This window comes from Triticum urartu, chromosome 3A, assembly GCF_056163025.1.
Source record: "Triticum urartu cultivar PI428250 chromosome 3A, HENAU_Tu73, whole genome shotgun sequence".
Taxonomy (NCBI): domain Eukaryota; kingdom Viridiplantae; phylum Streptophyta; class Magnoliopsida; order Poales; family Poaceae; genus Triticum; species Triticum urartu.
In genome coordinates this window covers 714,533,633-714,549,871 of record NC_141875.1, presented here as the reverse complement: position 1 = coordinate 714,549,871, position 16,239 = coordinate 714,533,633, and the positions used below count along the sequence as shown (strand labels likewise).

The window sequence follows — 16,239 nt, the reverse complement described above, 5'->3', positions numbered from 1 at the left end:
CGGCCGGCGGTGAGGTTGGTGGTCGTGCATGGTGATGGCGCCGCCGCCGCGCATGAGGTGCTTGGGCCAGTGGGTTCGCATGCTGGCGGCGCTGGGTTCCCCCATCCTCGTCCGGCAGCGTGAGGGTGTGGAGGTAGGGTTGCTCCGGGCGAAAGCCGACGGCGCGGTGTCTGCGGATGTCGCTCTCCTCCTGGGGGCCGTTGTGGAGTTCTCCGACCTCCTCCGCTCTCGGGTCACTTTCTTCGGGTGAAAGCCCAGGACCTGCGGTGCAGGACCAGACGATGGCATGACATCGCTTCCCCTCCTGAGGGCGTCGTCTTGAAGATCGTGATTCACTGCGTGCTTTCCCAGAGCTGGACTTGCACGACATCGCGGCAGGTGGCCGGCGATGCGCTCAGAGGTGGAGCGGTGTTTCCTCCTCCGCATCGAAGACGCCGGATCTCGGCGGCGTGGCGCAGCGGAGACTCGGCGCCCGATGCGTGTAGATGGACTCGCGCAGGAGGAGGTGGCTGTCTAGCGTCATGGTGGCGTCGATGGCAGAGTGGCCTAACGAGGTAGAAGCCTCAATATCTGCTCTGAAGACGGACCTGTGGAAGGTGGCGGCGACGACACATATGAGTGCGTCAGACCGGTTTGTGCCCCAGACCTGATATGTGGCTCGGCTGGGGCTTCCGGCTTTTGATGGTAGGTTTAGGTGAGTGGTCTGGGTATTTGGCCCAGCTAGCATCCCTTCATCATATGAATAGGAGTAGTGGCATATGTTGCCAAGATGACGGATTCAGGCATATTGTTGTAATACTTTGTAAGGTTAACGAGAATAATCAATAAAGTGGCTGTATGCATCTCCCAAATGCAGAGGCCGGGGGTCATCCTCCTTTAAAAAAAAAATAACTAGCTACGAGCCTCAACGGCAATATTACTAGGACTATGGGCTAGAAGGGTCAAGGACATGGCCGGCAAAGACCACAGCCCCGGACACGTCCTCCACTATATAAAACGCAAACGGGTGGTCAGCGACGAACTCCCTCTGAATCGTCTTCCCCCGGGCGCCCCCCAGCCTGCCGGGTTCTGCCTGGGTCCGCCGGCGCTGTTTTCGGCCCAAGCCGGCGAAAAACGGGCTCCTGGGGGCGCGACTGGGCCGTTTTTCCGGCGCCGGCGCGAAAAAATCGCCTGGGGAGGCCTTTCTGGGGCACTACTGGACCGTTTTTTCGGCGCCGGCGCGAAAGGGAAGGCCTTCCTGAGGGCGCGGCTGGAGATGCCCTTAGCGAAGTCGACCGCGCGTATCTCGGCCTTGTAGGACTCGGCGGCGGCGTGCACGTAGGCTCGCGTCGCGTGAGTTTCATCTTCTTCTGGTGGAAGACACCGTAGGCGTAGGTGACGAGGGGCCCACCGGAGCCGGAGGTGTCGGAGGCGAGGCCGCGCACGAACCCGGCAACCTCGTCGGGGGACGAGGCGCCGAGCAGGGCGAGGAGCTCGTTCAGGGTTTTGCCTCGTGCTCCTGCCACCAGCAGGCCGAGCATGGTGTAGATGGATAGCGGCGAGAATGCGACGTTACCGTCGCCGGCGGCGAGCTTTTTTTCCAGGCCGTGCGCGAACGCCGTCAGGACGCTGGAGCCCACGGCAGGCGATGACGACGACGCGCGTGCCTTCTGGCTTGGCCTCGTCTGATCCTCCATTGTCGTCTGTCTGACACAATTGACGCTCGTGTGCGCCCGTAAGGGAAGGTGAATTAAAACGACGGGGCAAGGGTATATTACATGGTATTATTAGTCAAGATGCTAAACCCTAATAAAAATAGGTTTGGGCAGCGGACACCTTCCGATTATTGTAATTGTCAAACGAAGGGATAGGTTCCATCCGTTGGATCTCATCAAGTTAGGGAAAAAAATGATATAAAGGGTGTTTTTTTATTGATTCATAATGTAGTAGAGGTATACAATCATAATGAATACACAACCGGCTTCTACATAGTTAAGATGCACACAACCAACACAACACCCAAAGAAAATGACCACGCCGACATGACGCTATGCCTAAATAGAGAGAGAGAGAGAAAAAGAAAACTTAAGTAATGAAAACAACAATTGACAAAATATAACAGTGACCATCAGCACCAACCGTCTCTAGAAAACACAAAGACTATGAGAAAGGTTTTTCAAAAGCGGCGCCTTCAGAAAAGGAATGACGTACATGTGTCGCCATCCCAGATCCAACCACCAAAGGTCATATCATGGTTTTCACCTTGAATATCAATTCCGAGCAAAATCCGAGCAATGGCATCATCAAGGTAACGACGCAAGGAATGCCGCCATTGTCAGGTATAACCAATTAGGGTTTGACCAGAGTTTTCACCCTGGAGCTCAAGACTGTACTCGAGAAGTATCACCTAGTCGAAGTCAAATAATATTGTCTCCTCCACTTGCCTTGGTCCCAATAATTGCATATATGCACACGGTCCTTATGGCGAGCAATGACCACGTTCGTACAGGTAGGACGGCGAGACTCGACAAGAGCCACTCATTACCATCCGAAGAAAACTTGACAAGGAGAAAGGACATCGACACTGCCAAATCCTGAGTTCTGGACACTTCGGAGGCCTGTATCATCCTCACAAATGGCAGTCGGTGCTGATCTGCATGAGACGACAGCACCACTCGTCGCCAGTATCTCTGTCGTCCTCACTTGTGGGCGTAGATCATACAATTTAAGTCCTCTCAGGTGACAACCGTTTGGCAGAAAACCGCCCAACAACATGTTGGCCAGATTCATGGCACCACCTGACCTTGCATCCGAGCCTGGGTGGAAGACCACCATGATCGCGCCTCCCAGCAGCTCTCTCAACAATCTACCCGCCCTACATATTTTGAGATATCGGGTTATTAGTCGTTAACAATTTTTCTTGCTCTTTTTCTAATATATTACTGCAACAAATGCTACATCCACGAAAAGGCATGTAGAGGAGGGAGGGGCCCACCCCCATGAAAATCAGGGAGATGAGAGAATTTAGAGGAAGATTGCGTAACACACTTCGTAAGGTTTTGTAGGTCTAAAATTTATGTATTACTGTCCTAGCAATTCTAGTCTCTTGGGTCTTGTCAGTTGTTCTACTCTTCATAGTGAGCATTTGCGTGTGCACCTTGAGAGGGGAGGTTAAGGACCATGGTCCACCCGAACCCCATGGTCACAGTCGGTGCAGTTTGATCTACTACCATGGACCACCCAAACCCCATGAACCCCATGGGCCATAGGGTTCTTCCTAGTCAGCTGTTGTGTGGTGCTGGTGGGCCCTAGTTGGCCGGATGGGCTAGTTTCACCGGCCGGTAATATGGCATGTGGGTTGTTTCCACCTGTCTTGGTTGCAACACTCTATGGGCAGAGCCTGGTGCAGGCATCATAGATTCCGAACGACGAGCTGTTCGGTGAGTGTCTGAGTCATGGGTCGGCTTGAGATGATATCATAACCCACAAGGAGGTGGGGTGGTAATGCTGGAGGCATCAATACGACCTGATCCAACGCCTCGCATGACTACCACAAGCCATACAAAGGGTCCGGAAGTACTTCTAGTTGAAACAACATCAACATAAGGGGTGGCAGGGGCGCCGCTGACAAGGGCTACAACTAGTTTGAAATGTTTCCGATTAGGTCTCCTTGGCCACTTCTAGATTGTTTACAAGCTCCCCACCCCAAGCAGCACCACCACTATTGCGCTTCTTGTGTAAGGTAGAGGGGCACGCTACAATTGACCTACCATACCATACACCAGTGCCCCAACTCTAAATGATGGGTCACGCTGTTCGTGGAGATCCCGCAGCGGCAACGGTGTCGAGGTTGGCAGGATGAGCGGCATTCTATGTACCGTGCCGATGGCGGCGGGTCTTGGCGGTATGGTACAGCTGAGTCTCGATGGCAGATGCATCTGGATGGATGAGCGTAGGGTGGTGGTGCCGTTGGGCGTCGTGGTGGCATCGACGGATGGCCGGACTGGCAAGGATAATGCAGATCTCTTCCGTGAAGATGGGTCATCGGTTCGATGGTGGTGGCGGCTTCTAAAACATGTACATGTGGTGCATGCCTTAGGTTTCCTGCTCCGGCTGTAGGTTCCGACACATTATTCAGATGGATCGGAGACGACAACGGCTCTAGATATGGGGAGTGAGAGTACTCCTCATTATCGAGGTTGTAGGTGTGAGTGGTGGCTTCGGATGGTTTAATGCATGTTCTCATCACACATTTGTTGAATAATGAATAAAGATGATTGTATGTATCAATTGATGCAGAGGTTAGGGGTTTTAACTTTTAACCTCCTTTTCCAAAATAGAAAATTAACTTAGTAGTAGAGGAACCAGAGGGGACCGGCATGTGGTCCAACTCCCAAACATGGATCTCTTAGTGCTCTGTACCCCTCAAAACAGATCCTTCCCATATGTTTGAAGAGCAAAGAGTTGAGATTACCGCTGAAGAAAATCGACATGGTGTTTGCAGAAGCTGTAGTGTACTCTTGAATGTACATAGGTTATTTTGTAGGGAATCCCTAAGTCTCTCCGCAAGAATATTAAAACATTGATCTGATGAAAAGTGAAAAGTGACGCTGCAACCATAACGTTATTTCACAGTGATCAATGAAATTTCTCTCTTCGGGGTGGAACCAGTGCTGTGATCGGCGTGTGTTGCATCAACCCAAAACCAAGTAACAACAAATCACTACAAATCGTACGGTGAGAGCACCAATGACCACACTTGCTTGCATCGCCAGTCTATATATCATCATGTTACTCGCGGCAATATCTCTCAGGTCATGATGGGATGACCATCGATATTTTAACGACACAAAAACATACAGAGGGGCCAAATAAAGCTTGAAATAGCAACAGAAAATATATAGTCGATTTGTTTAGTTTCTTGACGATTATCTGTTGAATATATGGTTTGTGCATGTATATTGTATAGTCCGGCCCACCTTCTAATCATTGTACAGTTGAGGTTATGGCCCACCTTGTACTCCATATATACGTGCGCTATGCACCGATCAATACATCGAGTTGCATTGCTAAAATATTCGTTTCCAACATGGTATCATACCTACGATCCTAACCCTAACTCCTGCCGCCGCCGCCGCGATCCCATCGCCGCCGCCGCCGCCGCGCCGCCGCCCCCCTGTGTGCCGCCGCCGCCTCGCGCTTCCGCCCGCACCCGCAGCGCCGCCACCCGCGCCGCGCCGCCAGCCCTCCCGCCGCGCCGCTTCACCACGCGCCGCCGCCCTCCCCTCTCGGCCATGGCCTCCCCCGGTTACACCGGTACCACCCGCAGCTGCCGCACCAACCCCTTCGACGGCCCCGATCCCGTCGTCATCCGTGATCTCAATATCCTCGCTCGGGTTCCCATCATTCTCGATCAACTCACCTCCACCTACTATGCCTGGAAGACGTACTTCTCCCTTGTGTTCCGTGAGTACAATCTCCGGGATCACATCGATGGCTCCGTGGACTCCCGCTTCATGGAGGACGATGAGGAGTGGACGTCCATCGACGCCACTCTGATCTGCTGGTTCTACACCACCATCTCGAAGGACCTCTTTCACATGGTGGTCTCCGCCGATGCTGACGCTCACGCCGTCTGGACTAAGCTCAACGGCCTCTTCACCGACAACGTGCTCCAACGCAAGGTTTTCTTGCACGGCGAGATTTTTGGGTGCCAGCAGCTTGACTCGTCGGTCGACGATTATTGTATGCGCCTCAAGAAGCTTGTCGACGAGCTCCGTGACCTCGGTGAGAAGGTCTCCGACGAGCTCCGCCTCAGCACTCTCATCGCCGGCCTGAACGAAGACTTCGGGAACGCCGCCTCCAACATCCCTCTCATCACCAACCCGACCTTCCCCAAGATCGTCGCGTACCTGAAGCTGGAGGAGAAGAGGATCCGGATGTCGCGCGCCCGGGCCACCCATACGGCTCTCACTGCCGGAACCCGCGGCGGTGCGCCGCCTACCGCTCCGGCTCCCCCGCCGCGGCCCGCCCAGGGGCCCCTCCACGTGCAGCCGCCGCCCGGGTTCCCATATCCCGCGCTACCGCAGGCCCCTCCGCCGCCCCCCGCCGAGCAGCAGCAGCGCCAGGGCGGGCGTCGCGGCCGAGGTGGCCGCAAGCAGTAGCAGCAGCCGCCAGCTGCCCATGGCGGGGCGCCGCGCCAGCCGCAGCACCCGCTCCCGTCGGCGCCCTGGCAGGCCGGCCAGAACCCCTGGACGGGGATTGTTCACGCATACTCCATGCCCATACCGCGCGCCCCCGTCCCCGGTGTTTTTGGCGCCCGCCCGGCCCCTCATCAGGCTTTGTACGCGGCCCCTCAGGCGTATCCGCCGGCGCCGCTCTACGGCCCCTCGGCGGCCTATGGGCTGCCTCCGGCCGATGGGCTCGTGGCGCCGCCGCCACAGCCTCTGCCGTCGGCCCCGGCCCTCCCGCCGGCACCATGGGACCCCGCGTTGCTAGCGGCCCTCCACACCGCCCCCACGCCACAGCAGTACACCGGCGGTGGCGACTGGTACATGGACACCGGAGCCACGGCTCACATGGCCGCCAACCCCGGTAACCTTCTTACCGCTCACCCTGTTCACACTGCTGCTCGCATTACCGTGGGCGACGGTTCTTCCATGCCCATCACTCATGTCGGCCATGCTTCTTTTCCTTCTAACTCCGTTCCATTACATCTTTCTAACGTACTCGTTTAACACGACATCATTAAAAATCTTGTTTCTGTTCGTTCTCTTACACATGAAAATCATGTCACCGTTGAATTTGACATGTTTGGCTTTTCTGTTAAGGATGCCCGTAATCGGATGGTGCTCCACCGATGTGACAGCCCCGACGATCTCTACCCGGTCCACTCCTCCACATCCTCCGTCGCTGCACCCATGGCGCTTTCCGCTGGAGTGGACCTTTGGCATGCTCGTGTCGGTCATCCCAACCCCGCCACCCATCGTCATATTCTTCGCAGTTTTTCATTCACGTGTAATAAGATCGACGATCACACTTGTCATGCTTGTCGTCTCGGCAAACATACTCGTTTACCCTTTAGCACTTTCTCGCATGTTGCTTCATACCCCTTTGAGTTAATTCATAGTGATCTTTGGACCTCTCCTGTTGCAAGTAACACGGGCTATCTCTATTATCTTGTTATCCTTGATGATTTTTCGCACTATGTGTGGACCTTCCCGTTGCGGCGAAAGTCGGATTCTGTTGCCACTCTCACCGCATTCTACTCCTATGTCTCCACGCAGTTTAGTCGCCCCATTCATGCGTTGCAAACAGACAACGGGAAGGAGTTCGATAATCTTGCAATCTGCAACCTTCTCGCCACACACGGCACAATTTTTCGTCTCACTTGCCCGTACACTTCGCAACAAAATGGCCGCACTGAGCGCGTGCTTCGCACTCTTAATGACTGCGTTCGCACCCTCTTCTTTCACGCCAACGTGCCACCAGGTTTCTGGCCTGACGCCCTCGCCACCGCATCACTACTCCTCAACATCCATCCCTGTCGCACTCGCGGGAATTTTGCTCCTCATCATCTTCTGTTCGGCACGCCACCTTCCTACACCGAGCTTCGCATTTTCGGTTGCTTGTGCTACCCTAGCATCGCTTCCACTACTTCTCATAAGCTCGCACCACGGTCCGTGGCCTGTATTTTTCTTGGCTATCCCCCCAACACCAAAGGCTACCGCTACTATGATCCTATCTCACATCGGGTCATCACTTCCCGACACGTTTACTTTGATGAGATGGTTTTTCCGTTTCAGCAGGTACCTTCGGATGTTGTGGCCTTGCCCGCTCCTGGTGACGGCCGCTCGGGCGCTTCTCGCGGGCCGCCTCCTGGCTTTGAGGGTGCCTCCCGTGCCCCGGGTCGAGTTCCTCCCCGGCCGGTTTCCTTCGGGGCTGCACCCCTCCCGGCGCCTGCGACGCCCCCTGCGCCACCATCGGCGCGGGCCTCCTCGGCGCCCCCCGCGCCCTCGCCGGTGGCCTCGCCCGCAGCGGCCTTCCCCACGCCCTCGCTGGCGGCCTGCCCCGCACCCTCGCCGGCGGCCTCGCCCGCGGCCTCACCCGCGGTCTCACCCGCGGCATCAGTGGCGGCGGGCTCTTCTTCATCCTCGCCCGTCGCCCCTGAGTCGCTGCCCCGCCCGATGACTCGCTCTCGGGCCGGTACCTTCCGCCCGAGTACGTGGTACACTAGCGATGAGTATCTTCTCGCTGCTTCCGTCTCCGAGCCGTCCCCTCTCCCATCGTCAGCTCGAGCCGCCCTTCGGGACCCTCATTGGCTCGCTGCGATGCAGGAAGAGTTCGATGCGCTCCAACGGAACCGCACCTGGCAGCTTGTCCCTCGGCCACCTCGTGCCAACATCATCACGGGCAAGTGGGTCTTTCGGCATAAGACTCGTCCCGATGGGAATCTCGAGCGCTACAAAGCTCGCTGGGTGGTTCGAGACTTTCGGCAACGTGCGGGCGTGGACTTCACCGACACTTTTGCTCCAGTTGTTAAACCGGGCACGATCCGCAGCGTGCTTCAGCTGGCCGTCTCCCGAGCTTGGCCCATGCATCAGTTGGACGTCTCCAATGCCTCCTTGCACTGCCACCTCGCCGAGCAGGTGTTCTGTGAGCAGCCCACCGGCTTCGTTGACGCCACACATCCGGACCATGTGTGCTTGCTCTCCCGTTCTCTTTATGGGTTGAAGCAGGCGCCTCGGGCCTGGTACCAGCGCATCGCTGCCTTCCTGCAGACGCTCGGATTTACATCGACCCGCTCTGACGCGTCCCTCTTCGTGTACTATCATGGGGTTGACACGACCTACTTGTTGCTCTACGTCGACGACATCATCCTGACGGCTTCCACTATCGCGCTTCTCCAGCGGCTTACTGCTCGTCTTCGCGATGAGTTTGCCCTGAAGGACTTGGGGCCCCTCCACTACTTCCTCGGCATTGAGGTGGTTCGACGGCCAGATGGGTTCTTTTTGCACCAGCAGCGTTACGCCCATGAGCTTCTCGATCGTGCCGGCATGCTTAACTTCAAGCCCGCTCCCACGCCTGTTGACACCAAGGCCAAGGTTTCAGCTCTGGAGGGCTCTCTCGCATCCGACGCGGCCTTCTATCGCTCCATTGTGGGTGCCTTGCAGTACCTCACTCTGACGCGCCCCGACTTGTAGTATGTTGTTCAGCAGGTCTGTCTTCACATGCATGCTCCGCGCACTACACCACAACACCAATGTAATGGCATGCAATCTGCCGGGAGAAAGCTCTTAAGAGGGCAGAGAAACTACCAGGATAGTAGTTCTCCCGGCAGATAGAACTGCCACAAGAACGGCTGCCGGGGATTTGTTCTCCCGGCAGTTAGATTATTCCCGGCAGTTTATCTGCCCTAGCTTATATATCTGCCGGCAGTTTGCTTTCTCCCGGCGGACTGTTTGCGCCAAAGGAAATACAGTTACCGACAATGTTACTGCCAGTACAAGCATGTTGACCCGGCAGATAGAATGCCAAATCATTGTGTTTAACTAGCAAAAACTGTTTTACGTATGCAGCATATACCTAATTAAGAATCCATTTTGGCAATCAGGTAGATCTCACATCTTAGACATACACTTCAATCGAAGTTACACATAGGCCTCATCAAAAACCTTAAATTTCCTTCAATATAAACATAACATGCCAGATACATATGTTTCTGGATACATACATATAGGAAACAACCATACATAAGGACTTGTGCTGGCACAAAATAGTACGGATGTTTCTAGATGTGCCACACAACCAAAATGAGAATCCAGTGGCTTGTGTACCAAAACAACCACCAAAATAAGCAGAACTTGCCAATGTCTCCAGCTTCAACAAACTAGGTGCACTACATTATCACTACACCAACTTAATTGTATGTCCTCCAAACCTTCAGCCGCTGTAGAACTTCCAAACCGTCAACCACTTGTATGTAGATCTTGCAATCCTCCATCAACTTGTGTATCTTTGGAAAACCTGCAACAGACCGGAAACTCAAAATGGAGCTCTCATAGAACGATAAACCTGTTGTATCATAAACATGCAACTAGTAATGGAAGCACAAGACAGCACAATAAAAATGCAATCTTTATATCACATAAGGACAAGTGTTCTAATGCAAATAGCAGGAGTCAATAGACATTTCTTCAGGACATCAACTAAACATAGTCCAGGCACTTTGCAAGGAGGCTCCAGGCCAAGCATTTTTCAGCAAGGACTTCTATCCAAACATCAATAGTCCTGCTCAGTTTTTAAAAAGGACGTCAAGGGCTCCAAACTGCTCAGGCTCTGTTTGGGTGAATAGTATATGTAAAATTGTAGTATTCGAAAACTACAGTTTCTAAACCTCTAGCTGCAAAATACCAGAGTTTGTGAAAACCATAATATTATACAGTATTTGCAAAATCATGAGACGTATCGCAGATGCAATATTTACGACAGTATTTTAAACTAAATCACGTGAGCTTGCACAGCCAGCCACTGATACAACAAAATATGTGTACATGTGCCCTTCACCTTTCCACCATATATCTACCTGACGTGTTGTGTAAATTTCAGAAACAATTAAGCTAGACAAACTTACCAATTGTTGATTATTATAATCAAAGAAACAGACTAGTCCTGCTTCTGGACAGTTTGTCATTATTATAGCAATCAATGAAAGTCAATCAAGGCCTTTAACAGTTCAGGCAGTGTGTAGCAACATAAAAACAAGGCTATTCAGGCAGTGTATAACAACAATCCAGTCAGTGTATAACTGTCGCCGCTGGAGATTCCCCGTAGAGGGGCGTCCTCTTTGGTAACCTAAAAAGCCTTGAGCATGGCTATTCAGTGCCGTTCTCAGTTCTTACGCCTGCAAACAGTAACAACTACTCCCTCCGTCCCATAATGTAAGACAGCTTTTTAACACTAGTGTAGTGTCAAAAAACATCTTACATTATGGGACAGAGGGAGTAGCAACTAGCTAGCTAGAAAAAAGTGAGTTCTATGCATGTGCATGGCTGTCTGATGATGATCCATAATCCATAATCAACAAAATTGCTGTAAGTAACTAATAAGGATGGTCCTTGAAGGATGCCACCTGAAGAAAATGTTAGCCCAAAACTACTGGCGAGTAACTAGCTCTCTGTCTTGTACAATCTAGCAGAGGACTAAATAGCAGCCAGCTGCACACTTGCTGCGGCAACACACAAGAACAGAGGAACTCACACAGTAGCAGTTGTGTGCTACTAACTATTTATGCTTAAGCATTCTAGCAAAACACATACACGTATATGTAGTAGTACTACACTTGAGGCTTGGCTGGATAGAAATGAAATGGCCCTGATTTACAATGAAGGAGCACGGCTCCTTTTATAGGGGATTACAAACTGCCTATTGCAGTTGTACGTGAATGTGAGGTAGCTACCTAGAAGCTTGCTGCTGCCAGCTCAATGCACTAAAGCTTGAAAAGTCTAGTTCAGCTCAACCTTTTCAACTAGGGAAAGCGAACTATTGCTTAGCTGCTTCTCCTCCTCAGCCTTTTCACAAGATAAAGTCTAATGCTATTTAGCTACTTCTCCTCCTCAGCCTTTTCACAAGATAAAGTCCAATGCTATTTAGCTACTTCTCCTCCTCAGCCTTTTTGATCGGAGAAAGCCTAGCAAACGACTCCCACTAGACTGGGTTGATCAACAGAAAACACTATCAGAATCAGATCAGGTGTTGCCGCTTTTCAACTATCCCTGTGTCACATACCTGCTTTGATTGCCCTCATCATCCCACATGCAAGGTCCCATAGCAGAAGCAGAAAAATCTTTTTGGAGCCGCTGTTATCAGTGACAGTGTTATGTATGGACCAGATGCATATATCCTTGACAACTTCAGTATCAGAAGATTTGGCAAAGAACGAGATTTAAATGTACTATACCTTTCTTAGAACATGTTCTCCACCTACACTAGGTGCCTTCCCAGAAGCAAGCATTATTTGGTTAGATGCATCTATGCCCATGACTCAAGCACCACCAAAAGATGGTTCATTCTGCATAGCACGGTAAAGAAATTACAAGAATGACACAATTAAACTTGGAAATAAAGGAATCCAACCAGAATCCAACTGCAAAATTGCTGGAAGAAATATGTTGGCAACGGACAGCAGTTTCAAACAAACAGATAGATAATCCACGAGAATTAGCAGTCCAAATTATGAAGGTCTTTTGACACTAGCTATGCATCAAGTGCCACTTTGCATTCACAAAAGGCATGAAAACCAGACTGCTAACATACGCATGGGGTCAGATCATGTTCCTATGTTAAGATCAAACATTTTCATGAGCAAATAAGGCAGGTACTTATTATGCGTCTTAATATTCTGTTCAACCTCCTAAACCATAACATGCAAACAAAACAAGGTTTTTACGTGTTATTATTTGAAACAAAATAATCATAGTTGACAAACATTTTTCAATTTACAGATCTAACAAAAGTTGGGCCAGAATCATGAATTCCTTGCCCAACCCAATTTCTACTTTGATGTTGCTATTACTAAAGTGACCATATGTTTCAGGTCAGACAAGATACCAGGCAGCAATTATTAGTAAAACATGCAGTACATAGTGTAGGCTGAATGTTTACAGCTGAAAATAGCACTTTGTAACAAGTATTTACCAGTAAAACAAAGCGGCAACTATTTCTAGAGCTATAGTTTGCACTGACTGAGGCTGACTTCTTCCATCAGAGTGCTCTGCTATTTTCCTCAAAGCAGAGGAAGAAGATTTGGCAGATGTGCTCATGTGTGTTACAAATCATTGGAAAAATTGAAAGAACAGTAAAGAATACAAGAGAACGGGAAGCACCAGGACCATACCTCGCGCTCGAAGTACAAAAGGGGGAGGTCGGAGGAGCACGGACGAAGGACGATAGGCTGGAGAGCATGATGGTCGGTGGCGCAAACCCTAGGAGAGACGGTGCTGCCCGGGGAGAAAGCATGGAAGGAGAGGCGACATCTGGGCGGCGCTGGGGATGGGCGGAGGGCGAACGAGATCTGCGTAGGAGGGTACTTGACGGCGACGGAGGAGGGTGCTCGGCGGCGGCGGTGGTCCGAGAGGACAGCTGCTGCGATGGGTGGTCAAGGGCGGCTGGGGTCGGGCAGTGGTGGGTGCTCGGCGTCGTCTCGTGTTGGCGGCGGCTAGGGTTGGAGCAGATGGTGATTTGGGCTAGATCTGGGGCGGCCGCTAAGTCTCTGGAGCGAAGTATTTGGGCTCTCGTGCGCTCTCCGCGCTGGCGCGCCTTTGGGCCCAATTATTTCGTTCTCGCGCCATTAACGCCTCCCGGCAGATAATGGGCCAAGGTTTAGTTCTGCCGGCAGATAGAGTGACCTAAATGGTGGATATCAACGCCGGCAGTATGTATGCCATTATTGCTCAACTTCTACCGGCAGTTATTCTGTCTGCAAGTACTTGTGTTGGCAGTTAAGAGATCCCCGGCAGTTGGTTTGCTCTTATATAGATATTTCTCCCGGCAGTTAATTGCTCCCAATCAAGTGTTGTGGTGTAGTGGTGTGACTCTCACTGGACCTTGGTGAAGCGTATCCTCCGTTACATACGCGGCACTACATCCATGGGACTTACACTGACGGCCTCCGCCTCTACCGACCTTGTCAACTACTCTGATGCGGACTGGGCTGGCTGCCCGGACACACGGCGCTCCACTTCGGGGTACTGTGTCTACCTTGGGCCATCTCTGATCTCTTGGTCTTCCAAGCGACAGCCCACAGTCTCTCGCTCGAGTGCCGAGGCAGAGTATCGGGCAGTGGCTAACGCCGTTGCCGAATGCTCTTGGCTTCGTCAGCTGCTCCAGGAGTTACTTTGTGATGTTCACAAGGCCACACTCGTCTACTGCGACAACGTCTCCGCCGTGTACCTCTCCGCCAACCCGGTCCATCATCGACGAATGAAGCACATTGAGCTCGACATACACTTTGTTCGTGAGCAGGTGGCCCTTGGGCGCATCCGGGTCCTCCACGTCCTGACGGCGCAACAGTTTGCCGATATTATGACAAAAGGACTGCCTACTTCTGTTTTCGAGGAGTTCAGGTCCAGTCTTTGCGTATCCGGTGACGCTTCGACTGCGCGGGGGGGGGGGGGGGGTGTTGAATATATGGTTTATGCATGTATATTGTATAGTCCGGCCCACCTCCTAGTTATTGTATAGTTGAGGTTGTGGCCCACCTTGTACTCCATATATACGTGCGCTATGCACCGATCAATACATCGAGTTGCATTGCCAAAATATTCGTTTCCAACATTATCTATAGTTGTTCGAGGCAGAATATTAATTAACTACTAGTATGAGCTCTAATAAAACTAGACGATGCCCCACACGTTGTTGTGGGAATATTTTGCAATAGATTTCTAAGATATTAATAATTTATGGAAATAAGAATATTCGGAGAAATAATATGTGAGCTAAAACTAAAAATACATATTGTTATTTGTGTTTGATTATAGTATTTTTGTAAAATATTTATTAAATATATCATGCATGTTTGCATGTTGAAGTGAATATTTTTCTATGGCTCATTGAATGTTGAAGTGAGTCTTTTTTAATGCATGTTGCTTGATGAGGTGTCATGCTTGCATGTTGAGAGAAATAGGGTAGTGGGGGCTAACTATTTAGATATAGAAGATTACTACTACAGCTGATTATTACGGTGAGCTAGATGGGTCCAGTACATGACCGGCAAAGACCACGGCCCCTGAGACCTCCTCCACGATATAAAACGCAAAAGGGTGGTCGGCGATGAACTCCAACCTCATTGCACATTTCTTCTTGCGGCCGATGACGGCGGCGCAGGCAGCCGCCACGGTGCCCTCCTCATTCACCTCGACGACGGCCTTGTGGAACACCTCGTCCAAGCGCACGTCACAGACGCTCTTGTCCATGATGCCAGACAGGTCGGCGGCCTCCTCGGTGAACGCCTCCCGAAGCCCTAGGCCTCGAAGGACTTGGGCGAGACGACAAAAGAATGACAGCTTGAACTTGGGCAGCATAAGCTCCCTCACTCTGCTTCGGAGCTTCGGCACGTGGTCAAGCAGGGAGCCACCCATATCCGCAAGAGTGCTGACCATGGCGTTGTTGGCACAGCCTGAGAAGGAAGAAAAAAGGACACACACAAAAGCTTGAGGTGGAAGAAGAGCACACAGGGAGTTTTGCGGCACCGCACATACTTGTGCCTTTTCTCTGTTTCTTCTCTACAACTCATCTCATCATCTTAAATACCAGTACAAGAGACCCACGCACGCACGGGTCAGCCGCCACACTCGGCTGCTAACCCCACTAATCCAACTAACCCACTACATGCATGCACACACCGGCCAAGCCACACACAAATGGCTTGATCCGTTTTTGACTCCACACTACCTACCTTCATGCATGCACGTTCAGCACTAACTAGCCGAACGTCGCGCAACGGCCACACAGCTCGGCCGTTCACCTCCATGGATGTAGTCTGTCACTAACAAACACTTGACCACACTAATACATGTGCATGCAGGTCACATCTCTTCACATGCACTGATCACTTGGTCACCTAGTACACACGTACATGACTACGGCCACTCATCTTCTGGCTTGCCGATCTGTTCGCGTGCACTCGCTCTATCTCTGTGCTGCTGATCCGGCCGCTACGCCATGTTGCCGAGCATGTAATTTTCTTTGTACTTCGCTGACTAATGCATCTCTATGTGGCTATTACACAATGCAACAAATTAAACATGACCTAATCTTAAATGCTTAATACTAATAACAAGATTAGTTCCAACAGGCGTGCAGCCCGTCGTCCTCGTCCGGGAGGAAGACGCACATCGAGTACCGCGACATGGCATCATCACCGGCCTTGTAGGGGAGCTTGAGCACCTTGAAGCCTTCATTGTATGAGACGAAGAGCTCGCATGTTCCCGGCAGGGTCATGAAGGGGACGTCGACGGGGTCGGCGCCGTCTAGGCGGTGGAACTCATGGTCCTCGGTGAGGTTCTCTGGGAAGCGGGTCTCCCACGCGCCCTTGAAGTAGATGGCGTTGGTGAGCACGAACCTCGAGTGGTCGGTCAATGAACCCTCCGGCAGGATCTCCCAGATGAGATTGTTCGTCTCCGCCGCCGCCCACTGGTTGATCTCCTTCCTGGTCTCCTCCCTGACCTCATCCTACACATGCACGTTGTAACAAACAATGAC

General features: G+C 51.8%; 2 protein-coding genes and 1 long non-coding RNA gene across 6 annotated transcripts in view; all 3 read right to left on the bottom strand.

Annotated features, from left to right (window-relative positions):
- Positions 1–394: 394 nt before the first annotated feature.
- On the bottom strand, positions 395–1,676 carry LOC125547289 (serpin-Z2B-like). The gene is made up of 2 exons (XM_087516193.1): positions 1,318–1,676; positions 395–587 (listed from the first exon to the last, which is right to left on the bottom strand). Exons 1-2 carry the CDS (start codon positions 1,674–1,676, stop codon positions 395–397), a joined length of 552 nt encoding a protein of 183 aa, XP_087372319.1.
- A 7,971-nt stretch (positions 1,677–9,647) lies between these two features.
- LOC125508076 (uncharacterized) lies at positions 9,648–13,304 on the bottom strand. 4 transcript variants are annotated; one of them, XR_007283221.2, is made up of 5 exons: positions 12,875–13,304; positions 12,676–12,754; positions 11,939–12,049; positions 11,767–11,837; positions 9,648–10,005 (listed from the first exon to the last, which is right to left on the bottom strand). It is a non-coding gene; the product is annotated as an uncharacterized LOC125508076 (long non-coding RNA). The 4 variants fall into 4 exon arrangements; XR_007283220.2 differs by having other exon boundaries at positions 12,676–12,751; XR_007283219.2 differs by lacking the exon at positions 12,875–13,304 and having other exon boundaries at positions 12,676–12,868.
- A 1,410-nt stretch (positions 13,305–14,714) lies between these two features.
- The window catches only part of LOC125547292 (serpin-Z2A-like), a 33,696-nt gene continuing 32,171 nt past the window's right edge, over positions 14,715–16,239 (bottom strand). The window contains exons 3-4 of the mRNA XM_087516192.1: positions 15,821–16,209; positions 14,715–15,126 (exon numbers count right to left, since the gene is read on the bottom strand). Of these exons, the coding sequence (XP_087372318.1) occupies positions 14,715–15,126; positions 15,821–16,209 (801 nt within the window). The remainder of the gene's footprint in view (positions 15,127–15,820; positions 16,210–16,239) is intronic.

Excerpts from the sequence above, each read along its gene's own strand:
- LOC125547289 (XM_087516193.1), bottom strand. The coding sequence starts at position 1,676 with ATGGAGGATCAGACGAGGCCAAGCCAGAAGGCACGCGCGTCGTCGTCA. Across the intron at positions 588-1,317 it reads CTCACGCGACGCGAGCCTAC|GTCCGTCTTCAGAGCAGATA; the intron begins GTGCACGCCGCC and ends CACCTTCCACAG.